Below are 26,623 nucleotides of genomic sequence, written 5' to 3'. Positions count from 1 at the left end.
CTTCCAAAATGTATTGGAGATTTTCTTCCGGGTATTTCAGATATAGTAACAACTCATCTGCATACAAGGATATTAAGTGTCGTTCCCCTCCTACCTCAATACCTATCGGGTCATATTGTTGCCTGAGGTATATTGCTAGGGGCTCCAGGGCTAAAATGTAAAGCATCGGGGACCAGGGGCACCCCTGCCTAGTACCTCTGCTAAGCTGCCATCTCTCAGATATTACTGAACCTGTTCGAACTCTGGCCAACGGCTCACTGTATAGCATCTTAGCCCATTTAATATAACATGGTCCTACTCCATATCCTCCTAGGGCCGCCAACAACCATGGCCACTTAACCGAGTCGAACGCTTTAACTGCGTCTAATGACACAATCGCCATTTCGCCTTCACTGCTGCACCCCCATTCGACCACTCGATGGAGTCGCCTATGGTTGTGAGTTATGTTCCTGCTCGGGACATAGCCCGTTTGATCTGGGTGAATTAATTTGCCAATTACTCTCCGCATTCTGTTTGCCAGGACAGCCGTCAATATTTTACTGTCTTGGTTCAGCATCGACAAGGGCCTGTAGGAGCCACAACTGTGTCCTGGTTTATTGGGCTTGGGGAGCGGTATTATGATCGCTTCTCTGAGCGACTGCGGCAACCGTCCCACCTCAAACGCCTCATTAAGCATTTCTAGCATGGGGGGCAGCACTTCCACCCCATATACTTTATAAAATTCACTAGGGAACCCGTCTGCTCCTGGAGTTTTGCTAGTGGGTAACTGCCTCACAACCTCTTTCAGTTCCTCCAAAGTAATTGGTGCATCCAGCTCTTCCCTCTCTTCTTCACTTATCTTGGGCAGACCTAGTGTTTCATTTATCTCCTCTTGGCTGCCTCCCTCCCCATCCTCATATAGCACCTTGTAATATTCCGCAAATTCCCTATTTACACCTTCTTGGGTATCTACTGTCTCGCCATCTTCTTTGGTTACAATCCGAATCGGGGGTCTAGGGGTTTCGCTCTTGTACAACCACGCTAGAAGCCGGCCCGTTTTATCTCCTCCTGCATGCTGCCTCTCTATGTACTTTTTATAATTGAGGTTACAAAGCCTATCCCAGTATTCCACGCACTGCTGCTGTAATTTGAGTACTAACTCTGTATCAGCCCCGCCACCTTCCAATACTCTTTCCAGCTCGATCTCTGCTTTTTGCAGATCAGCTAGAACTCCACCCTGCAATCCCTTCGACTTAGCTATGGCAACCCCACGCATCACCACCTTAAAAGCTTCCCATAAAGTACCCGCAGACTTCACACTACCAGTATTCACCTCAAAATAATTAATAATCTCATCTTATGTCCTCTCTAAAGACTGGATCTTTGAGCGCTTCCGCCCGGATGCGCCATGTCGGTATCCGCGCCCTCGGGGGGCAATATTGCCATCCGAGGACCAGGGGCGAGTGATCCGAGAGGACTATCGCTTTATATTCTATATGGATACTCTCTGTGACTACGTCCGTAGTGGCAAAGACATAATCAAGCCTCGTATGCAATTGTTGCGGAGCCGAGTAGTGCGAGTATTGTCTCTCATCAGGGTGTTTTGCTCTCCACACGTCTACCAAGCCAAAATCCGCTAGTAGCGTCTGCAATGCTTTAGCCGCTGCGGTGGGCCTATCAATCCTATCATCAGACCTGTCTACCCTAGGATTCATTACACAATTAAAATCCCCGCCCCAGATCACCGCACTACCCACACACGCACTAAGTTTGGTGCACAACGTTCTGAAGTATGCCGTTGTGTTTAGGTTAGGGGCGTACGTATTCACAATGCATACTTCTTTGTTCTCTATCAGCCCTCTCAATATGACCATGCTCCCGTCCGCCTCCACCTCTTCCTCAATTAGCTTAAATGGGACATGCAGCGCCACACAGACAAGCACTCCCCTAGCGTAGGCAGAATATGACGAACCCGCCACAATACCTCTCCATTTTCTCCCCACCAACTCCACTTTCTCTCGCGTCAGATGCGTTTCCTGTAGTAGTGTGACATCTATCTTCTGCCGCCTCAAATACAGCATGACCTTATTCCGCTTCAAATAACTGTTAAGTCCTCTAACATTCCACGTTAGTATCTTAAGATCCCCCATGGCTCATCAGTAGTTCATCCTCTCCCTTCCAATCAGCCCTCCCACCCACACAAAACAGATTCCTGACTCTAGTTCTTCCGCAAAGGCTCATATTTAAACTTGATCTCCCCATAACTATGTACATCCTGAACTCCCCGCCTCCCTCCCCTCCCCCAAACACCCTTCCCTCCCTCCCGCCACCCTTCCCTTCCCCAACCTCACTCCCACAAACAATTGCCCAGCTCCATCCCTGGATCTCAGGCACCTCCGCATCTAGCACTTTCTGGCGATAGCCTGTACTCGAAGCTCAGCAGGGTGAGGTAGCCCTAATGGCTATCCCGCTACTTCTACTACTATCTGCGGAGTAAGGTGCCTGTGTTTTGCCGCTCCTATTTACCACAATCCGACCATATGCTGTTATCCCCCTAGTATGTAATCAGGGCTCTATATTCCAGTCCAATGCCACTAAGTAAAGTCTAGGATGTCCAAACCCGGCTGCCGCACCACCCATCTTTTCTTGTCTATTGAAGTTTCTGCCAAGCCTCTGCCGGGATACCTCACAGCATGACATGCTAGTCCCCATGAATTGTCGCGGTCACTTATCTTGTTCTCCTTGGGCTTGTGTAGCATCTTGTTCCGGGCAGCCCTGTAGGTCCAGCCAAGCAGCGGCCTCCTCTGGGGTGTCAAAGAAAAACATTCGACTCTTGTGTAGCACTTTCAATCTCGCGGGATACAGAAGCATATATCTAATGCCGGCCGCGCGCAGCCGTCTCTTCACCACTACGTAGCTGTATCTCTGTCTCTGGACCTGCATTGTGTAGTCCAGATAAGCTGTAATGGTAGCCGAGGCCCTGTCTATTGTGCCTCCTTTCCTGAACTACTCCAAGATCTTTTCACGATCTCTATAATTCAGGATCTTGGCAATTATTGCACGGGGAGGTGCTCCGGGTTTTGGTTTTCTCGTGAGGGCTCTATGTGCACGCTCTACTGCAAATCCTTGTGAGAGTTTGTCAGCTCCTATTTCTTGCAGGATCATGTTTTCCACATAGTCTGTGGGGTCTTGGCCTTCTTCTCCTTCCGGTAGACTGACCACTCGAATGTTATTCCTTCTCGCTCTCCCTTCCGCCTCCTCCGCACGGTTTTCCAGGTTGGCCACTTGCTGTTTTAGTATATGGACTTCTTTTGCATTGTCTGTGCTGGTGGTCGTGTTGTTTTTTTTTTTTATTTTATTTTTTAAAATTTCTTTATTGGTTTTAACAGTATAACAAACATAGTCGGCTTCACTTGTAATATTTGACGCTAATCAACAGAATTACGCATCCCCCCACCCCCAACTCAAGACCACAGTCACCATTATCGTCCATTCTTGTTGGGCCGGATTGATGGCTAGGACAGTCCGAACCGTCCGAGGTATCGTCAGTATTGTTAGGATGAAGTAGTGGCACTGTTAACGCCACCCATCGATGCAGTTCCCCACTGGAGTCCAGCCTCTGTTCGAGGATTGCCGTTTCCCACGCGCCAGTCTCAGCCGTTATCCATTTCGTAAGGTCCCCCACCACAGTGCCTCGATCGGGGCCCTTGGGCTCTTCCATCCCATGGCTATGCGTCTCTTTGCAGTTATGTATATCAGATCTTTGAGTTTGTTTAGAGGCCTATTTTTGTGGTTACGTTTGCATCTGCCCAAGATGCAGGCTGCGGGATTGTTCACTTCTAGCTCAATATCTGCATCCGCCACCCTCTCCTGTACCTGTGTCCAGAAATTGCGTATCTCTGGGCAGCCCCAGAACATATGCGTCATTCCCGCCCTGGGCTCCTTACATTTGGGGCATACTTGGCCCTCAGCCCCCTTGAATTTAGATATGGCCTCAGGTGTTAGGTAGGCTCTGTTGGTGATGTATAATTGAATGAGCTGCAAACAGGCATTCCTAGATACCTTCTTGTGGTAGTGGGTTATTTTCTCCCATTTTTCATCTGCAAAGTCCTGGCCTAGTTCAGTTTCCCACATTACTTTGCTTTTGAGCTCGTTGCTTGTCGTGCCCTGAAGTAGGGTTTCGTAAAGTCGCAAGGTTTCATGGCCACCTTCGGCTGTATTTAACAATGTTTCTATGACCTCGTTTTCTGTCTTTGGGGTAGTAGCCTCAGGCCATCTAACCATTATGGCTTGTATCACTGCCCTGTGGAGCAAGAATTGACCAGCAGGTAATCCCGTGGTCTCAGTGAGATCGGGGAAGGGTATGATCTCTTGGTCTCGTGTTAGGTCTCCTAGGGTAGCTACTCTGTGGGGTTCCCACTGGGCGTGCGATTCAAGAGAGCCCCAAGGCTGGTTGGCCATAATTGCCGCGATGGGGATTTGTGGGGAGTAGGGATCAGCTGTCCCCACTGTTCTGCATGCTCTGTTCCAGAGCTTTATTCCAAGTTTGATTAGGTATGGGAAGGGCTGTGGGAGTCTGTTCTGGACCCAGAGTAGATCCCTCAGGAGCAGATTGGGCAATGCTGGTTGGAGGAGCCTGGTGTCTGTGGAGATGTCGTCGGCCATCCATCGCATCACATGCCTTAGTTGGCTTGCAAGGTAGTACAATTCGAAATTGGGGACTTTGATTCCCCCTCTCTCGTAGGGTCTTTGGAGTGTGTCCAGCGCCACCCTTTGTCTGCCTCCCTGCCAGAGAAACCGTCTACATAGTTTATTAATGTTTCTGAAAAAGGAGGGGGGGATGTTGTAGGGAACATTTGTAAAATTGTATAGTAAGCGGGTGAGTGCAACCATTTTGAGGAGACCTGCCCTTCCGGCCATCGAGAGCGGGAGCTTGCCCCAGAATTCCATAGATTTTTCAAGAGTGTCTTTAGCTCTCACCGTGTTGAGTATATGTTCCGTGTATGGGTCCCGTTGTATAGTGATTCCCAGGTATCTGAAGGCGGTCACTTGCCATTTTAGGTCAAGGGGGGGAAGGGATCTTAGGTATTCCTTATACAGTGCAGCTAGAGGGTAGAGGCAGGACTTGTCCTTGTTAATTTGGATTCCCGTGTATTTGCTAAATCCGTCCAGGGTCTCTAGAATGTAGGGCAGGAGGTGTTCGGGGTTGTGTAGGTACAATAGCATATCGTCCGCGTACATAGAGACGAGGTGGGTCACTCCGTCTATTACGATGCCCCCATCTCCGTATTCTTGTCTGAGGTATGCGGCTACGGGTTCGGTGGCAATGATGTATAACATCGGGGAGAGTGGGCAGCCCTGACGGGTGCCCCTGTGTAGGGACCATTTGTCTGAGAAGGTCCTGTTTGTGCGCACCCTAGCGGTGGGGTGGTGTAGACTAGCTGGGTCCATTTCAGGAAGGCGGGTCCGATTCCCATTCTAGTCATAGTGGCATATAGCCATTCCCAACGCACTGAATCGAAGGCCTTGGTGGCGTCAAGTGACGCAACCGCGTATCTCTGAGGCCTCCGTTCCGTGCTGTACATGATGTGATGCAACCTGCGCAGGTTCTCTGTTATGGAGCATCCGGGCACATAACCCGTTTGGTCCTGATGAATCAGGTGGGGGATCACCCTTCGCAGTCTATTCGCTAGCAGGGAGGTTAGGATCTTGCAATCAACGTTTAACATGGAGAGGGGCCTGTAGGAGCCGCAGTGCAATCCGTCTTTACCGGGTTTCAGGAGGGGGATAATTACCACTTCCCTCATGGAGTCAGGGAGGGCACCACGCTCGTAAGCTTCGTTAAACACCTGCGCCAGCAGTGGGGCCAGGGTCTCCTCATACAATTTATAAAATTCCCCGGGGAGGCCATCAGTGCCTGGGGATTTACCAGCCGGGAGCGATATAATGATTACCTTGACCTCATCTGGGGTGATGGGTTCGTCTAGGATGTCCGTCATTTGAGGATCGAGCCTTGGAAGGTCAATGTCGTCCAGGACATCCTCAATGCCGGAGTCGGCCATGGGCGGGGGTTTGGCGTATAATTTGCCGTAAAAGTCGGAGAACACAGAGTTAATTTCTGTCTGGGTGTGCACTAAGGAGCCGTCTGGTTTGAGTACTTGGCAAATGGGTGTTCTGGGGTGGTCGTGTTGGTTTTAACAGCACTTTCCAGGCTGCTTGTTCTGTCTGCCAGCGCCCTGACATCTTGTCGCAACAAATTGACATCTATGCCAACCGCGTCGATTTTAGTCTCTAAGGAGGTCCTTAAGTCAGCCATTGCCGACCCCCAGGAGTCTTTTAGTTCTATAATAGCTGCCAAGACCTGATGGTTGTCCGTCCCAGGTAGGCACCTCGTGGGCCCACTTGCACCCGCCAGTGCCGATGCAGCTGGAGACTGCTGCATCTTGGCAAACGCCTCCATCGTGGGTTGTTTGGTCTTACTTTTGACCCCTCTCCCAGTCATATTGCGGTCCAGGGCAAATATCCCTTCACGCCTCGATCGTGGCTTAGCAAGCCCTCCACTCTATTTTACCTTGATGTATGCAGGTTACTTTTGTTTGCGGCTATTATTGCGAGGTGCTTTCTTGGATTCCTGGGCCTTGACCAATCTCCTCACGCGGGTTGTGTCCTCTCACGTACCGGTTAGCCTGTTTGCTTCTCGATGCGATTGCGCTCTGTGCGCTCTTCAGATTCCACTCTTGGAGCCCAGCCCCTGTGTTTTGCGGGTTGCTTGCCTTTCCTCTGTGTCGCTGGGCTCACGTGGTGCTCCAGTCACACCATTGCGCACCTGCCGGTCAAGGAAGTTCCCTCCTTTCTTGCGTCTTCCCCAATATTGCTCAGCACCATCAGCAGCACAGTCCACCTATCTCAGGTACTCTGCTGGGCCCCCCACATATCCAGAGGCTGCCCCAATTATAATTGGACCCCAGGCTCTAGGTCTTTGTGCTGGCACAAGGGATGACTTCCCTCTATTGCCCGGAGTGTTATGTTCGTAGCTTCTTTCCTGGCTTCTCTGCTGTAAGAGGGGAGCTTTCATGGGCAGCACTGGCCTCGCACCTTAATCTTCCGGTGCAATTCAACGTTATCAACTAGCCTCCATGCCCACTTCCACAGGCGCTGATATTATTGCAGCCTTTCAGCCGCGCTTCTTCGTTAGGTAAGGATGGTGGCCCCTCCCCCCATCCCTCGCACCGTCGAGACAAAGGGAATGTCTCACAGGGGGCTCCTTCCCTGTGTTTGCCACGGCGCCCAGATCTCGCTTGGGCTCAGCAATATTACCTCAGGAATCCGCGTACTCAGGCGCCTACGTGCCTCTACTCAGTCCCTTATTAGCTGGGCTTCCGCGTCTCCGCTAGTGCTCGGCAGCTGATTGCCGGCCGGGCGTCACACCGCACCTCTTCTTTTGTCCCACAGCACCGGCGCATGCATTGCGTCCGCTCTCGTGCATTCCAGGGGGCATCCCTCCCGATGTGCCACATTGTTGGGGGGGGCACGCAGTCAGCGGTTGCCGGTCCCCGTCTCCTACTCACACGGCATCCCGATCGCCGTTCAGTTGCACTCGCTATGTCAGCCCTCCGGGCTGCGCGGCCTCTCTCCACGTCGTCGCTTTCCTTTCAAGCGGCGTAAATACAATCTCGTGTACAGCTACAATGTTTCTACATGCTCCGCTTGTTTGCCACTCCGGTGTCCGCGCCGGCTCCTCATTGTTGTCTGCCATTTTGGATCCGCAACAACAAAGTCGCCAGACTTTCCGACGTCAGTTTCTTCCTTATTGCTCACGCGATCTTCTCAGTATTTGTAGCTGAGGCAGGACATCCGATTCATGGACTCGTATCTTCGTTGTTGAAGCTGGAGGACAATTTTAGCATATATAAACACGGATCACTAACGGATCGTCGGAGCAGCTCCCAGCAGGCACGTCCTACTACATGGCCAGTTAGCCACGCCCCCCCAGCTGTGGGTAGTTGTTCAGTTTGTGCTATTGTATCTAGGTCACATGACCTTTGCCCCACCCACCTACTAATCACTGCTAATCTTTTGGTGGCTGATTTTCTTCAGCGCGCCATTTCTTTCCCTACTTAAACTGACTTCCAGTCGTTTCTTTTGCAACTGGTGCAAGTGGATGTAGGTCACGTAACCTCGGCCTCTTCCACCGGCTTAACCCCAGTTCCTCCTTTATGTCCTTAACTCTCAGATCAAAGCGTGTCCAAAGAGAAGGGCAGACAAAGAAAAGGGCAGTTCCTGATTGGTCCTGTTAGGGCTTGGAAAGGGCTGCAATCCCTGTGTCCTGTATCCAAGGTAAGCCAGGAGCGTGTGACCTCACTCTTCCTGTCTACTGTTCGCCAACCAGTTATGGCCACAACGACCTTGGGATTTACCAAAGGGACACCAGTGGTGTAAGCCAATTCAGCCTCTAGCAGCAGACCTATAATGTTGCTCTTCCTGCCTTTTGCCTGCCTTCCACTGCTGACTACATCCGCCCTGGCTTCATTGAAGCAGTCTCCTCTAGGTGTCCTCATCACCAGGTATCAAATGACGTACAAAAGCCAGGAAACCGCCTGTATGTGTCTGGACCGGCCTGGCAAGGCCAAGGGCGCCACCCTCTGCACCTCACTACTAGTAAGACACAACCATGCGTCTCTCACAAACCCTGCTCATCCTCCTCATTCTCCAGGGAACCCCCAGTCAAACTCACTCGGCCACAGTGCACATATAACATGGACAACCTTCTTTGAATCCCCCTCGTCACCACGTGCCCTTCCCCTCTTTGGCTGTACACGCTCTTTTTTTCCAAATTCAATTTTATTGGCATCAACACATTTACAGCTCAATACAGGATGTCTGCAAACATCAGTGTATCACTAGATACCAACCAGATTTTAACTCCCCCCCCCACCAACATATTTTAAACAACCCCCCTCCCTATCCCAAACTATGTTCCGGCCATGATAGGGCAATCTCTCTTTCAGTCCCTCCAGGATCTCCGTTCCCATCTCTGCAGTTGTGGCCTGAAGATTGAGGGCCTGGGCGGAGGCACCCAGAGTTTTTACGATTCATGACCCCTTCTGATTCCTCTCCATTCAGTTCATGCTTTCCTGTGCGTACTGGCCTCCGACTGGGCTGGCTTCATGCCCCAGCAATGTTCGCTCCGGTCCCCCACCCACTCCACCAGCCTCCCCTGCCTCTTATAAGTGTTCTGGGTCATATTTCTCCAGGAATGGAGCCCATTCCATAGCCCTGGTAGGCGATCGATTGTGTATCAGTCTCGTTAGCTCCTCCATCCTATATAGGTCTAGTGCCTTAGCCGCCCATTCCTTTTCACTTGGGAGGCTATTCCTTTTCCATCCACTTGCCAGACATGCCCTAGCTGCCAGCAGGAGACAGTGCGGCGTATGTGGTAGTTTATCCCAGTTCTCCTCCGTTGTTTCAGTTCCGAACAGCACCAGTAGTGGGTCCATTCTTATTTCCACCCCGTCCAAGACCCTTATCCACCCCAACACTTTTTTCCAGTACTGTTGCACCTTATCACAGTTCCACCACACGTGCCAATAATCTGCTCTGTGACCACATTTCGTCCAGTGGTGGGGGTGTGCCCCCGGGTACATTTTCCCCAACCTTACCGGATCCCATTGCCACCTGTGTAGCAGCTTAAGCCTGTGCATCTTATATTGGCAAGCCACTGATGTTCTGTGCGCTTTTAGGCAGAGTGTCTTCCATGGATCCGGATCTCCCTTCCCATGTCCCTTTCCCATCTTCCCTTGAGTATAGTTACATTGTCCCCTCTAGCATCCAGTAGTGCCTGATACAGCTTTGAAATGAGACCCCTAGTCCCCTTCGCTGTGTCTAGTATTCGCTCTGTGTGTGTTAGTTCCCTCTGCAATTCCCCCTTTCATCTCCCTGACATTAGCGCTCCCTTCAGTTGCAGATATTTATGGACAGACAGGTTACCCATCCCCGAGCCTCCCCAGATCTGCTATTCCCACAAATTCATCCTTCTTAAGAACCTGCCCAACTCTCTCTAGGCCTGCTTCAAACCAATCCTGAAAGCATCCATGGTGTGAAATGGCATCTCGTATGGGTAGCGCCCATATGTGGCTCAATGGGGGGGGCCAAGTCGTGACCCCTCCCATCTCTTTTCTATCCCTCCACAACTTCAGTAATAGGCCTAGGGTTCGATGCGAGTGGATTCCTTTCGGCATTGCCGTCATCGGTGCCGACAACCACTCCCCCAGGGTGACCGGACGGAATCGGTACTTTTCTATCCCTACCCACTGCTTATCCTTACCCATACGCAGATGGGGGACCAGGTCCTTGAACTGGGCTGCTCTCTAATACCCTCTCATCTCAGATAGCTCCACCCCTCCCTTTTCCTGAATCAATAATTTATAGGCTACCCTTTGCTTTCTCCCTTGCCACAGAAACCTAAGTATTTTCTTCTTCAATTCCTCGAAGTGCATCCCCCGTATGCCTACCGGGAGCGCGTGGTATAAGTGTAATATTTGGGGAAGAATTACCATTTTAAGCGCGTTTAGCCGCCCAAGCCAAGAAATGGTTTGTTTCTTCCACATGGAATGACTGCTGGAGGGAGGTTGTTCTAACCTCTCCAGAGTGGCCCCTGGTGAGAGAGGGGGTGTCTCACACTTCATTGTTCGCACCTCCATGTTGGAGAGATTTACCTTTTGGAAGTCATATGGTTTAATATTAAGTTGAAGGGGACAACCGGCACCAAAAGGGCTAAACTACGGGATTTTTGGGGAGCCCTCCGAGGGGAGGGACAATAGCCAGGAGGCAACTCCAATCCCTTGTTATGAGAGGGTAGTAATAAAAGAAAGAGCTAACTATGGGGGAGAATGCAGTTAAGAAGGGCCTGAGGGTGGGCACCCTAAATGTAAAAGGGTTGAACTCCCCGATCAAAAAGTTGTTGGTAATTAGAGAATTTCGGAAGGCTTCCCTGGACATCTTATTCCTGGCAGAGACCAGACTTGTGCAGGGAGAGGAGCGGGAGCTGAGAGGAGGAGGGGTAGGAAAGGTGCACTGGGCTTCATTGAAGCAGTCTCCTCTAGGTGTCCTCATCACCAGGTATCAGGAAATGGGAGGGGTCACGACTTGGCCCTCCCCATTGAGCCACATATGGGCGTCACCCATACAAGATGCCATACCACGGATGCTTTCAGGACTGGTTTGAAGCAGGCCTAGAGAGACTACCCCTTTCTTTCCTTTCACATAACTGCGCTCCTTATTTCCTGTTTTGTCTTCTCACGTCATGATTACTGTTCTGCTCAGACACTCTCTCCTCTTTGATATTGATATTTTATTTGTATCGCGCTCGTACACAAGTGTTTCAGAGTGCAACAAGGCAAGGGAGGGGAACAAGGCAGAAGAAAAACAACGATCTTACTAGGCCCAGTGAGCATGTGCAAGTGCATGGGAGAGGGAGAGGGGTTAGTGCAAGGGAGTGGGGAGAGGTGGAAAGTGCTGAGCAAAAAATAAAAATAAGTAAATAAAACACGCATAAATAAATGAATAACAAAGGCAGCAGACAGTTGTAGTGCAGCCAGCAAGTGTCAAGTGCTAGGAATAAGGCAACAGACAGGGTGTGTCTGAATATGTGCAGAGAAAGAAAAAAGGGGGGACTGTAGGGTTACAGATGCAGACCCCAGTGAAAGGGAGGGCACGGAGGCAGTGCAGATTGGTGGGAGGGTGAGCAGGTACCTGGGCCCTAAAGACAGAGTAAGACCAGGTGCACAATGCCGATACTGAACAGATCAACAGGGGAGAGGAGGAGAGAAGGCAGAAGCAAAGAGGAAGGTCTTGGGGTGCTTCAGGAAACCAGAGGTGGTTCTCCTCAAGGTTTAGACTGGCAGGGAGGCTGTTCCAGAGGGAGGTCCCAGCTGAAGACAGGGATGTACCCCCAGATCGTTTTTTAGAAAAAACGGCTGACCCTGAGGGAGTTAGCGGTGGAGAAACGAAGGGCTCGAGAGGGGAGATAATTACGGAGGGACATCTGAAGGTATTTTGCACCCAGGCCCCAGAAAGACTTGTGAACGAGAGGGTCTTTAATTTAATCCTTGCAGCCAATGAAGAGATTTCACGGCTGGAGAGATACGATCCCAGGGCTTGAGGCCAAGGACAAGTCTTGCAGTCCTGAGTTGCAAAGGGCAGAGAGTAGAGGCAGGTGGATTTAGAAAGAGGCTGTTGCAATAGTCCAACTTTGAGAGAACCAGGGCTCAAGAGACAGCGAGCTTCTGGGGGAAGGAGAGGTAAGGCAGAATACCTCTGAGGAGGTGCAGTAGGAAGTTTGACTTTTTTGAGACATCAGAGATGTGGGCAGAGAAGGAAAGTGTGAAGTCAAAGCTTACTCCGAGGTTCTTGGCCTCGAAGGTAGGGGATGGAGGTGGGCCAAGGGAGGCTGGCCAGAGAGTGACAGGAAAAGAGGGTGAAGGTGTGCCAATGAGGAGGTACACCAATCCTGAATGGCAGATAGGCAGTCGGAGATGAGAGAAGGAGAAGAGGTGGCAGAGGGAAGCCTGAAAATGAGTTGTGTCGTCAGCATAGAATTGAAAATTTGAGCAGAAAAAAGGCAATGCGGTGGCCGAGAGTTGCCAGGCATTGGTTAAAGAGCCAAGGTACGAAGTTGGACCCCTGGGTAACACTGCAGTTAGAGAGAGAGAGGAAAGGAAGGACCCAAGTTGGACCCGGGAGGGTCGATCAGAGAGGAAAGAGGTCAGCCAGGCCAGAGCCTGATCAGTGATGCCCAGGTTGTCACAGAGACGGTTGAGTAGGATGGTATGGTTGACTGTGTCGAAGGGAAAAGAGAGATTGAGTAGGATGAGGATGGAGGGAATGTTAGAGTCAAGGTTGGAGAGCAGATTTTCACGGATGTTCAGGATAGCAGTTTCCATGCTTCTGGCAGCTCCAATGCCAGACTAATGGTCGTGGAGACAGCCAACAGAATCAGAGTGGAGGTTAAGCTGAGAGATGGCCAGCTTTTCCAGGAGTTTGCCCAGAAAAGGAGTAATGGAAATTGGGCGATAGTTGCCGGGCAGGAAGGATCATCTGTGGGTTTCTTGAGAAGAGGATGCACAAGAGAGTGCTTCAGAGGGGAGGGGCAGGCCCCTGAGGCAAAGGAGAGGTTGCAAAAATTGACCAGGGCAGGAGTGACAGTGTCAATGTGGTCCTTTATGGTTTTAGAAGAACAGGGGTGAACCTGTTTTGAGGAGACTTTCATAGATCGGACTTGTCTAGCGACCTTGTCAGGGGAGAAAAGAGGAAAGGAGGAGAAAGAGGGTGGAGGGGGTGGCTGAAGGAGGGTCAGAGTTCACAGAAGGAGGGAGGAGAGAAGGGGGAGGGGAAGAGAGGGCGGGCAGGATGTCCTAGGTTTTTGAGATGAAGCGAGAGGCAAGGGCCATGCAAAGGGCCTGGGAAGCGACAGGAGGGTTAGAGACCGCTCCTTGCAGATTGTAAAGAGTTCTGCCTAGTTGTTAGATGCTGCAGAGACATGGGCTTGGCTCTGGGCTCTCTTCTTAGTGTGGACAGAGTCGGTATTGCCTTTGGAGCAGGCGACATGCCAGTTTGCCAGAGGATGAGCAAGAGGCCCTCCATTTCCTCTCGGCCGCCCTACACTTACGTTTAAGTATAGCTAGGTCAGAGTCATACTGTAACGCCCACCTGGTTCCCACGGGGGCGCTGATCTAGTCTGGATTACTGCGGCCTCTTCTAGCGTGATGCGCAGGACCCGGAACACCGATTGGACAGGACCTCCAAATCGTGCTTCCTTGGCCCGTAGGAATATCCTTCTGCAGATGAGAAAGGGGATTAACAGTCTGCAGAATGGTGTGCTAGCTCCCCCCTTCCCTCCTCCGTTCCTCTCTATTCCTCCAAACCCGGTTTAAGCTCACCTTATGGTTTGGAAGGTTGAACTCTCCATCCTGCTTCTGGTGCAGGGGCACGCGTTCGTCCAGTTACTTCACTGGTTTTCAGAATGGCGCTGGCAAAATCCACTTGACTTTCCTGAGCGATGCGCCGTAAGTATGAAAGTTCAAAGTTCAAGTGAGGCCCCCTTTATGCTGTCTTTCTCACCTGTGATCTGTCCTTTATTTCAGGTGCAGAATGAAGGCGATGCGTCGAGGGGTTAACCTGCCGAGGTGAGTAGTAATGAGGGCGATCCCTCTATATGTCCTTATCATTCCTCTAAAATGTCTCTAGTCCTTTCCCCATAGGGGCCGGGGTACGGTACCTGCCAACGGGGCGGCGCCGACCCGAAATGTGGAAGAAAAGCCGGTAAGTATTATGGCTGTTAATCAGGCTTTCCTTCTGTGTGTCCTTCTGCTCACCTTTTGTTTCTTCCTCTCTCCCCTAGGTGCAGAGATGTGGCGTCCGATGCTGACAGCCGCGATGGAGCCGGGAGATGTCTCGAGGACAGGACAGATGAGTGAAGCGTGGCGCTGCAGCGAGCAACGCGATGCTTTTAAATTGAAGTCTTCCTTCAGGGATGCTGGCGAGAAGATTCCGGATGCAGGTAAGAAGCTTGAAATAATCCTTGGTTTTCACCTTTCTCTTCTCTTCCTTCCTTGCAGGTCTTCCAGGTTCAAGACGGGCGTGGCTGTAGTCCAGGAGCAGGAGCAGACACAGTGAGCGTTAAGCTGCAGGAAGCAGAACAACGCGAAGCATGAGCTGCTGTCTGGGCGTGGCTTAAATAGCCTCCAAAGAAGTCCCAGGTATGTATCCTTCCCCAACTAGGTATGTATCCTTCCCTGGCCACGCCCGAGTGAAAAAATAGTCCCTATGAAAAAATAGTCCGTTTCAGGTCTCAGGGAGGCCTGAAGCGTGCAGCATGGTCTGCATCAGGTAAGTGCACAAAACACCTCCCTTTATGAGCCTGGCGCCTATGGCGCCAGGACTGATGTCCAACATGAGCCTGGCGCCAAAGGCGCCAGGACTGAGTCCAAAGAGTCCCTATAAGGGGCCGCTGGGCTTTTACCCGAGGGCATGATGCCTGCTTCCCGGGGTGCTGGGCCTGGCCTGATGCTCCGGGGGTAGGCATCATGACAGCACTCCCCCCCAAGGCCCCTCCCAAGGTCGTTCCTTCTGGAGGTTTCGGTTTGTTTGGGAAATTCCGATGGAACCTTTTTACCAGCCGAGGTGCATGTACGTGATCACTGGGTTCCCAAGACCTTTCCTGAGGCCCGTACCCTTTCCAATCAATTAGATAGAAAAGCTTTGATTTTAAGATTTTGGAATCCAAAATGTTCTTTACTTCGAATTCTGGCTCTCCATCTATCAGGATTGGGTCTGGTGGCTTTATTAATCTGGTTCCTGGTTGTACTGGTTTCAAAAGTGACACATGAAAAACGGGGTGAATCCGCATGTTGGCTGGTAGATCGAGCTTGACTGCTACTGGGTTAATTATAGCTTTGATTGAGTAAGGGCCTAAATACCTTGGATTAAAAGTTCGAGGTCCCTTGAGCGATAAGTGTTTGGTAGCCAACCATACTTGATCCCGAATTTGGTACGGAGGCGCCTCCTTTCGATGTAGATCCGTATTCTTTTTGTATTTCTTTTTTGCATGTTGCAAATGTGCAGTTGCATCCTTGAAGGCTTGAGTTATCGTAGAATGCAAATGATCCACTGTGGGCATTTCAAGGCTCGAAGGTGAGTCCAAGTCTGAAGTACGAGGGTGATGTCCATATAGGGTAAAAAAGGGGCTTTGACCCGTTCCAGAGTGTATCGAGTTATTATAAGCATATTCAGCCACCCACAGAATATCCTTCCAATTACCCTCCGATTGGTGCAACATACATCGTAGAAATTGTTCAAGGGTCTGGTTCGTTCTCTCCGTCTGACCATCGGTCTGTGGGTGGTGGCTGGTTGAGAGTCTTACGTCGATTTGTGCCAGCTGACAACACTTTTTCCAAAAATGAGAAATAAACTGGCTTCCCCGATCGGAGACTAGTATGGACGGGAATCCATGCAAACGGATGATATTCTCGAGGAATTCCTTGGCAAGAACAAAGGCTGAAGGTAATCCTTTCAACGGAATAAAGTGGGCCATTTTGGAAAATAAATCCACCACGACCAGAATAGTATTGTAACCATTACAAGAGGGCAGGTCCGTGATAAAATCTAGTGACAGGGTGTGCCAAGGTGCTGGTGGAATGTCTAAGGGCTGAAGAAGACCGGCGGGTCTTGTCTTTTGACCTTTGTTTTGGGCACAAACTCCACAGGACATCACGAAAGATTTAATATCCTTTCGCCAGGAAGGCCACCAGAATTGTCGTCTAACCTTTTCCTCAGTTTTGGCAATGCCAGGATGTCCTTCCATCAGGGTGTCATGATGACGGGAAATAACCAGTTCTTGCAATTCCTTTTCTGGCAAAAATAAGCGTCCTTGGAAGTAAGGTAAGCCAACCTTGACTGAAAAGTTAGACCCCTTTTTGATCCAATCCTGCAAGGCTGAAGAGTCCAGGACTTGTTTTACTCGTGCTTGAATGTCTTCAAGGGTTTGTAAGGTGGTTATTCCCAAAATTCTTTGTTCGGGAATTATCGGCACAGGTTCTGAGTTTGTGTCTATTTCTTCCATTCCAATTCGGGATAGAGCGTCCGCCTTACCATTCTTAGAACCGGGGCGGTAGGTGATTACAAAATCGAACTCAGCAAAGAACAAAGCCCATCGGAGCTGTCAAGACGATTGGGCCTTGGCAGTTTTTAAATATTGTAAATTTCGGTGATCAGTGATCACGGTGATGGTATGCCGGGCGCCGAGGAGATAATGCCGCCAAGCCTTAAAGGCGGACTTAATGGCTAATAGTTCCTTATCGGTAATCGCATAATTTATCTCCGGCGGTGAGAACTTTCTGGACCAAAATGCTACGGGGTGCAGTTGGTTGGTTTCAGGGTCTCTCTGAGACAGGACAGCTCCCATGGCTAAGCTGGACGTGTCGGTTTCGACTATATATGGGAGATCAGGACGCGGGTGCTTCAAAATAGGTGCGGACGTGAACTTAGCTTTCAACTCCTGAAAGGCCTGTTCGGCTTCCTCGGTCCATTCAAAATGTTTATTTTTTCGCAAGAGTGCAGTGATGGGTTGCACCACACCTGAAAACTCTGGGATAAACCTGTGATAAAAGTTGGCAAAACCAAGCATGCTTTGGACACCTTTCACTGAACTAGGTGATAGCCATTTGAGGATGGCATCAACTTTCCGTGAATCCATTCGGACCCCTTTAGGTGTCAGGATGAATCCGAGAAACTCAACCTCGGTGGTATGGAAAACACATTTTTCCAGCTTGGCAAACAGTTTGTGCTGGCACAGTTTCTCTAGGACGGCCCTGACATGTTTTCTGTGATCAGATTCCGAAGAGGAGTACACAAGAATGTCATCGATATACACGATAACACAGACATCGATGAGTTCCCGAAGGACATCATTCATGAAGAATTGGAAGGCAGCAGGCGCGTTGCACAACCTGAAAGGCATCACCTGGTATTCGAATAGTCCATATTTTGTACGGAAGGCCGTTTTCCATTCGTCGCCTTCTTTTACTCATACCAGATGATAAGCCCCCCGGAGATCTAACTTGGTGTATACGCAAGCGTCCTTCACCTGGTCAAGGAGTTCAGGGATCAGAGGCAGAGGGTAACGATTTTTAACAGTTATCTGGTTCAATGCGCGGTAATCGATACAAGTCCTAAGGTCGCCCTCTTTTTTAGGCACGAAGAACAAAGCTGAAGATGCCGGGGACTTTGACGGGCGAATGAAACCATTGGCGAGGTATTGATCTAAATATTGTCTCAAATGCAGATTCTCAGGTTCAGTAAGGGCATAAATCCTGCTACAAGGGGGTTGTGCACCGGGCACCAGATCGATTTGGCAATCGTACGATCTGTGGGGAGGTAACGTGTTGGCCTGTTCCTTTTGGAAGACGTCCTGAAAGTCTTGGTACTCTGGAGGTAGTTGCACGGGGACAGAGGTTACTGATGCTAGATTAATCTTTGGATTTTCTGGGTAGCAGGTTTGTGCACAATCCGGGAAGGTTATTCTCTTCGCTCGCCAATCAATTCGAGGATTATGTGTCTCTAACCAAGGGACTCCGAGAATAAGCTGAAACTGTGGAGCCTTGATCACATCAAACACAACTGCCTCCCGATGGCCATCCGGACCTACAAGTGTCACCTCAGCTGTGGAATGTGTTACCGGTCCAGAGGCGATTTCGGTTCCATCTACAGTGGTGATGACATCTTTGCTGGTTTTAGGACGCAGAGGGAGGTTTATCCTAGAGACCAATTCTCGATCCACATAATTTCCTATAGCCCCGCTATCGATGTATGCCTTTATAGCATGCAACCGTTTTGGCTGTTCCGGATCTATGAGGACCATTGGCACAATGAAATGCGAGGTCTGAGAGTTAGTTTTCAAGCTCGGCAAGCGGACCCCTACGCTTGCCGGGCGTGGTCGTTTCCCGATACAGAGTTTCCATGGATTTTATCAGCGGCTCCTACCACCTTCTTGGGCGGCTTAACCGGGCAATCTCGTAGAAAGTGTCCTGAGGACCCACAATAAAGGCATAATTGCATCTGTCGTCTTCTTTCCCGTTCTTTTTGAGTTAGGGGTCCTTTAACTCCTCCGATTTGCATAGGCTCCGAGGCATCAGCCCCCTTGGGATTAGCGTGGGTTTTGGCCCACACCCGGGTTTCAAACTTGGACCGATCTGCTTTTCTGTTTTGCAGCCTGTGATCCAACTGGACCACTAAGTCTATATATTCAGTGCATTCTTGGGGCGGATTTACAACTTGTGCCAGGACATCTTTAAGTTCTCCGCGTAGACCTCGATAGAATAACGTGATTCTTTTATCCTCTGGCCAACCAGTTTCCACAATTAGTCTATTGAAGGTTGCAATGTAGGATAGAAGGTCTTGATTGCCCTGTCGCAGAGATAGAAGTTCGTCATCCAGAGCCTGTCCCTGGGAATGTCGAGCAAATAACCTTTCCATGCTTGTTTGAAATCCTTGAAAATCATGAAGAATCGGGTCATCTTGAGTTACCAGTGGGACTGACCAATCGGCAGCACAGCCGCTGAGATATGACAACACAAAGGCTACCTTGGTCTGATCATTAGGGAAGGCCCCGGGTCTGCATAGGAAGTGCAAACGACACTGATTCATGAATACGGCGAATCGTTTGGGGTCCCCAGCAAAGCGTTCGGGTGGGGCCAGCGGCATGTTTGCAGGTAGATTAATCAGCACAGGGTTACTGGAAACCACAGGAGTGGGGTTCCCTCCGGAACAGGGTAGAGGAGTTTGTCCAGCTTGACCTTGCAAAAGCTGTCTAACCAGGTCATCAGTCCTTTCCCTTGTTACAATCACTTCTCTTCTGAGGGCATTAGTCTCTTGACGAGCGGCGTGTACCTCAGCCCGTAATTCCCCCAGTAGTTGGGCCAGTTGGTCAGTCTCAGAAGTTTCCATAGCGCCTGGGTGGGAATTTGTAGGGAGGCTTCGCGTTCTGTAACGCCCACCTGGTTCCCACGGGGGCGCTGATCTAGTCTGGATTACTGCGGCCTCTTCTAGCGTGATGCGCAGGACCCGGAACACCGATTGGACAGGACCTCCAAATCGTGCTTCCTTGGCCCGTAGGAATATCCTTCTGCAGATGAGAAAGGGGATTAACAGTCTGCAGAATGGTGTGCTAGCTCCCCCCTTCCCTCCTCCGTTCCTCTCTATTCCTCCAAACCCGGTTTAAGCTCACCTTATGGTTTGGAAGGTTGAACTCTCCATCCTGCTTCTGGTGCAGGGGCGCGCGTTCGTCCAGTTACTTCACTGGTTTTCAGAATGGCGCTGGCAAAATCCACTTGACTTTCCTGAGCGATGCGCCGTAAGTATGAAAGTTCAAAGTTCAAGTGAGGCCCCCTTTATGCTGTCTTTCTCACCTGTGATCTGTCCTTTTTTTCAGGTGCAGAATGAAGGCGATGCGTCGAGGGGTTAACCTGCCGAGGTGAGTAGTAATGAGGGCGATCCCTCTAGATGTCCTTATCATTCCTCTGAAATGTCTCTAGTCCTTTCCCCATAGGGGCCGGGGTACGGTACCTGCCAACGGGCGGCGCCGACCCGAAATGTGGAAGAAAAGCCGGTAAGTATTATGGCTGTTAAGCAGGCTTTCCTTCTGTGTGTCCTTCTGCTCACCTTTTGTTTCTTCCTCTCTCCCCTAGGTGCAGAGATGTGGCGTCCGATGCTGACAGCCGCGATGGAGCCGGGAGATGTCTCGAGGACAGGACAGGTGAGTGAAGCGTGGCGCTGCAGCGAGCAACGCGATGCTTTAAATTGAAGTCTTCCTTCAGGGATGCTGGCGAGAAGATTCCGGATGCAGGTAAGAAGCTTGAAATAATCCTTGGTTTTCACCTTTCTCTTCTCTTCCTTCCTTGCAGGTCTTCCAGGTTCAAGACGGGCGTGGCTGTAGTCCAGGAGCAGGAGCAGACACGGTGAGCGTTAAGCTGCAGGAAGCAGAACAACGCGAAGCATGAGCTGCTGTCTGGGCGTGGCTTAAATAGCCTCCAAAGAAGTCCCAGGTATGTATCCTTCCCCAACTAGTTATGTATCCTTCCCTGGCCACGCCCGAGTGAAAAAATAGTCCCTATGAAAAAATAGTCCCTTTCAGGTCTCAGGGAGGCCTGAAGCGTGCAGCATGGTCTGCATCAGGTAAGTGCACAAAACACCTCCCTTTATGAGCCTGGCGCCTATGGCGCCAGGACTGATGTCCAACATGAGCCTGGCGCCAAAAGCGCCAGGACTGAGTCCAAAGAGTCCCTATAAGGGGCCGCTAGGCTTTTACCCGAGGGCATGATGCCTGCTTCTGGGGGTGCTGGGCCTGGCCTGAGGCTCCGGGGGTAGGCATCATGACACATACCAAGAATTACACTTGGCTTTGGGCTTCAAACGGATTCTCGTGACAGGGGCAAGAGCATAAAGAGTATCGGAAATAGAGGAGTAGAGCATAGACAGGGTTGTGTCAGGATGTGAGTCAGCCAGAGGTGGAGGAGGGGAGAGAAGGTGGTGGCGAAAGCTTCCAGTGACACACGCTTCATAGGCCGGATGTCTGAGACGGTGGGTGGCAGTGTTGGGGGAAGACTTGGCCTGGGGGAAGAGAGGGAGAGATAGGAGGAGAGGAGGGAGTGATCGCTCCAGGAGAGAGGAGTGGTCAGAGGGATGGTAAGGGGGAGGTCAGAGCAGATCAGGACATAAAGTGTGTGCCCTGCAGAGCGATTAGAGTCAGAGGGGAGGATAGAAAGGGAGAGGGAGTCAGAGGTCCCGGAAGAGTACAGAGGAGGAACACAGAGTGTCAAGATGGCTATTGAGGTCACCAAGAAGGAGGAGTTGAGAGGCTGAGGCCAGGAGGGAGGAGGAGAGGTCCGCCCACTCAGAGAGGAAAGAAGTGATCTGACCAGGTGACCGGTAGATAGTAGCCATGGTAAGAGAGTGGCTAGGAGAGAGAGAGCAAAAGACAAGGCATTCAAAAGAGGTCTATGTCTGCGTGGGAATGATAGAGGCAGGAATCCACTCCGGAAAGATCAGGGCTACACCCTCACCGGACCGGGTGGATCTGGGTGCGGAGAGGATCTTGTAGCCATCAGGGAGGAGAGTGTCAAAGCTCACGACACAGAGCTGGCCGTGAGCCATGTCTCAGTAAGACCGAGGACATCAAGGTAAAGTTCTTCCAGGAGGTGGCAGATGTCAGAGGAGTGTTTGACAGCAGAGCGATAATTGAGAGTGGCTAGATGAAGGAGGTTGCCAGCCTTAAAGATCTTCCGGGGAGGGGTACAAATCAGAGGTACGCCCTGCGGAGGTGAAGGAGCCCGAGGTGGGGCAGAGGAGGAGGAGACAGAGGGCAAGGTAGCCAAGGAGGGGTGGGGGCGACAGCAGGAGATGAAAGGAAATTTATGAGGTGAGGGAAACGCCTGTCAAAGAGAAGGAGATTGGCTTGAGGGCCTTGGGCCATGACGGTACCATTAAGGTAGACATTAAAGATGACTTTAGAGGAGTTGAAGGGAGCCATGAGAGCTTCCCATCGGGTGCCGCCATTAATGGGAGAGGAGGAGACAGGACAGAGCACCGAGATCATATGAAGAGTCCATAGATCAGGCGAAGGAACGACAAAGAGGATGTCGGTGAGTGTCTGTCTGGCGGAAGCACTGGAATAAGTGTCAGCAATAGGGAGACCAGGATTGGAGGCCAAGATATCGTTTTTGAACTTCTTCCTACCAGACTTGGTGAGAAGGGAAGGATAGTCAATGGAGAAGCAGTTGGAAAAGAAAACAGAAAGCGCCATGGCAGTGGTAGCGTGAAAAGGAGGGAGTTACAGAGAAGCAACAGAATTACAAGTAAAGTGCAGAGCAAGTTAGCAGAGTACAGCAAGACTTGACTTTTAAACCAAGCAAAAGGGTAAAAAGAACGCAATGCAATAGAGTGTGAGCATGAGAGAAAGTATAGAGGGAGAGTGAAGGTCCAAAAGGGGGTATAAGTGAGTCCAGTAAGGAGGGAACTAACCCATGGTAACGGAGGTGAGAATGTCAAGGCAGTCCATAATTCTTAGAAGAGTGTGGTGGCAACATTATTGAAAGATCTGGTGCCAGGGTGCAGAAAGGACCCACAAGTAGCGTTCTGGTAGCAGACAGGGAGCAGACAGGGGCCTTTGTCATGGGCCTTTGTAGCTTGGCCAGCTCCTGCTTCCCGGTTGCAGTGATTGGCCCTTAGGGCCAATAGCAACCAATGGGAGAAGGGAGTAAGGGCTGGCCAGGCAGGTTATTCAAAAGAAATTGAAGCAGCCATCTTGCAGGGCCAAACAAACAGTGGAAATGCAGGCAAAAGCACAGAAATCAGCAGAAAACCCATGTAATGGGTAATGAGGATATTTAAAATGAAGGAAGGTGTAAACAGCAGCAGCAGGCATCAGAGAGCACACTTCTAGTGCTCTTTGTTCAAATAGTCAGTACAGTGTACTAATTGCACACAGGAGTGTCGCGGCCTTACTGCAGTGCGGCACTGGTAGCACAGCACTGAAATCATGCAGGATGGAGACTGCAGGGTGTGCTGGCAGTGAGGAAGGCAGGAGTGAAAGGTCTGCCTATACGTCGGCCATTTGTCTTCTTTTTCATCCTCACCCTCTTCATTCTCAATCTTAGTTTCATTTTACTGTGCCCAGTCCTGCCTGAGCTCAATCTTCTTGCTCCTTTTCACTTCTAGCTCCTTGATATTCGTGATTCCGCCTCTCGAGCAATTTTTCATTCTCGCCTTCCATCCTGTTTTCTCTCTTGCTCTTCTTAGCTCATTTGTGTACTCATTTATCATTGTACTGTTGTTGTGCTTTTGTGCAGCACTTTGGTGAACACGCTGTATACATCTCTATAAAATGCAAAGCATCAGGGGCCAGGGCAGGTGGGCTGTCCCAGCAGCTTCTCCACCTAATGATGCCCCTGAGAGGCCGGTCGTCTCCCCACCACCCTGAAGATGTCTGGTTGGCAGACCCATGATGCCTCTTTGCGGGACCCTTGAAGGGCTTCATGTATCCGATCCTTTTGCAAAAGTAACATGTCACTCTGCCTCAAGGGGCTACAGAAGGATGATACCTCAGAAAAAACACAACTACTCCCCATCCTTTTAAAACTAGCAAACAATTCACGATGGGATCCCTGACCATTCACGCAGCACTCAGGAACCCTGGATGCCCAAATCTGATCATGAATAGACAGACGCAGTGCATTGTGGGCTGTGTTCCCTGGGCCAGTTAACTCTGTGCCCTGAAGAAGGGCAACATGGTGAGACTCATCTGTGTGAAACTGACCAGCTTTTCTTATATTTAGAAATACAAATATTCTTAGCATGCTGCCATGTTTACTTTAGAAAAGCGCCAGAGTGGTTCCTCCTCTGTGGAGAAGCGCTACCATCACAGCGTGGGTGGTCGGGGGGGGGGGGGAATGATGGGTTTCTTTACATACATGAATAGCTCTGCCTGCCATGAACATCTTTACATCAGCACTGCTGTCTTTTGTTACTATATAAGGGGCTCTGGCGTGATCAAAGTTTGACCCACTTGTGTGTCATTTTGGTTTACACAGTACTGTTTCATGCATGTTTCTTACATGTTCTTCCTTTTCAGGACCTCTGATCGCCACCTCAGTCTTTTCATTAAAGCCTAAGGAAAGGGATGAGGCGTCCCCTGTGGACCATCAAGAGCCCAAGAAAAGAGGCTGCGGCAACCCTTTCCCAAGTGAGTTCAGAACTATTCATGATTAGGGCTCTTGCCACACAATCAGCACACACCTCCTAACCGGCATAAAGGCATCACTATTCCTAGGTAGCGCAATATACAGCTGTACTTATGCATTGTATGATTACAGCAGCCAGACCTTCCCGGATTTTGCGGCATGAAATGTCAAATTTTGCGGCATGAAATGGCAAATTTTGCGGCACAAACCTTTATTTATTGCAGCATTTTTGCGGGACATTTTGTATTAACTGGAGGGTGTAAGATTGCCACATTGCAGGAAATAGGCAGAGTGCAAGGCTACAAGAGAGCCAGGGTATCATTATTATGTATCTTTTGTATTAATTTAATAGGAAGAGTCCCAGATGTCTCTGGCTTGGCAGAACAGTGTTTGATTTGGCTACATTTCTGGTTTATCGTTCATGCCTATTTAACAGTAGGAACTAAATTGATCATTATCAGTTGTAATGCTGAAAATATTCCCCTTCTATATTCTCCAGTCCCCCAAACACCCACACACCTCTCTCACCAACACACATCACACATCTCACCAACTCCCCATCACAACTTGCATTCCTGAACCTCTCACTCTGTCATACAAATACTCACGTGCTATGTCACACTGTCAAGCCACAAATTGCACTGCCCAGCCCCTGCTACACTCCAAATCATACTCCCAACTCACACCTTACACTCTACAATTCCTCCCGCAATATACAGTCCTTCATTCTTTTGTGCTGCTTCTGCATCTTGCATCCTTTCTCCCATTATATCGCCCTCTTCTCTCATCCTTTTTCCCAATCTGCAGCTCACTGCCTCTTTCTGGCCAACCGCTTCCTCTCTGGCTCACTGACCACACGCTCTCTCTACTTTCTGTACCTCTGCTCGCTCTCATATTTCTGGCACACCGCATCACTGCTTCCTCTGCTCTCTTGTGCAGCACTTCCTCCTCTGACCCACTGCTCTCCGTCTGCTTTCTTGCCTATCACTTCACATCTCACCCATCACTCTCCCTCTCTCATAGTGTAATCATTTTTTTTTTTTATGTAGATTTTGACCCAGTTCCTCAAATAATGGGGCATTTAAAAAAATAACGGAGGAGATGCTATTTTTAGACAACCCATTTTTGGAAATGAGCAAGTCACCTTATTCTCAAAAGGTGACCGGCGCATTTCCACATGCTTGAGCTGTAGCGCAAATTGTGCGCTGGCCAGCTGCCTTGAATGGTGTTCTGGGTTGTTTGACCGAAGTGTAATTATTTGCGGCGGAATTGACCGTAGTCAATTTCGCTGCGAATTGATTTGCACTTCAGCCAAACAACCCAAAATGTACCTTTCACCACCACTCCACCTCCTCCCCTACTTAACTGCTTGGTCGCTGCTGCTTCCCCTGCAATCCTGCAGTGCCAGATCCGTCCCTCTAACGCGGGTCGGATCCGACTCTGCAGGGTCCCTTTTTCGTTATTTTCTTTTTTTCTGTCCCTGCCTCCAATTTTGAGGAAAAAGGGGAAAACACTTCTGCAACCACCCTAGACCAAAAATACTGAACATGGGGAGCAGGAGCGGGTGACACCCCCGCAACACATGTTCAGTATTTATAAAAATCGATAGTACTGGACGAAATAGGTCAAATTGTAACATTCGATAGATTTTTGTCATCAAAATGGGCAGTACTTTGAATAGAATCGCTCTCCTGACAGTGTTCTGCAAGCTCCCACCGCCTTTCACAGGGACAGGCCCTCCAGGTGCCTGCCGCTGTAAAATGCGACCCAAAAAATGCATTTTTATCCTGTTTGAGGAACAGAACTGCAAGCGACACAGCAGCGGTTCATACCTTAAAAGAAATGCATGACAGGGTCAGGAAAGACCCTGTCATGCAGTGGCAGTCCCACATCCCGTGCGCATAGGGTTGCCTACAATTTCTGCACATTTAAAAGTGCATCTTTCTTGGAAATGAGGGATGCGCTTTTAAATTGACAGAAACGCCACTTTATTTGATCAAGGAGGTGAAAAAGGCCATCTGAATGGGCACGCATATAAAATGTGCCCATTCATGTGTCCCTTGTGGATTGGGCTGCACTTTTCTGAGGCGCAAGTGATGAGATGTGTTAGTGCATTTCATTTGTTGTGTAAAAAAAAGTTGAGAACCTGGCACCTTGAGCATTATTTTTTTTAAAACAGTAATTTTTGCAGATTACTTTAAAAAGAAATGTTAAAAAATATTTTTTTTTCTTAAAGATGCTGTTTTTGCACAAAACGGCTGTTTTTGCGGCATTTTGCGCAAAACGGCCGTTTTCGCGGCATTTTGCGGGATCACAAAATCGCTATAAACTGGAGGGTCTGAGCAGCGAGTAAT

General features: G+C 49.9%; 1 protein-coding gene across 4 annotated transcripts in view; it reads left to right on the top strand.

The window, feature by feature from the left end:
• Window positions 1-26,623, top strand: part of LOC138580084 (zinc finger protein 282-like) — a 297,623-nt gene that overhangs the window by 97,265 nt on the left and 173,735 nt on the right. For all 4 annotated transcript variants that reach the window (XM_069650346.1, XM_069650348.1, XM_069650347.1 and 1 more), the window contains exon 3: window positions 24,161-24,271. In XM_069650346.1, coding sequence (XP_069506447.1) covers window positions 24,161-24,271 — 111 coding nt within the window. The remainder of the gene's footprint in view (window positions 1-24,160; window positions 24,272-26,623) is intronic.

The sequence above is a fragment of the Ambystoma mexicanum genome, chromosome 3p (genome assembly GCF_040938575.1).
Source record: "Ambystoma mexicanum isolate Mex_15411 chromosome 3p, UKY_AmexF1_1, whole genome shotgun sequence".
Classification (NCBI taxonomy): domain Eukaryota; kingdom Metazoa; phylum Chordata; class Amphibia; order Caudata; family Ambystomatidae; genus Ambystoma; species Ambystoma mexicanum.
The sequence above is the reverse complement of the archived record's forward strand: the minus strand, read 5'-3'. Positions and strand labels throughout refer to the sequence as shown.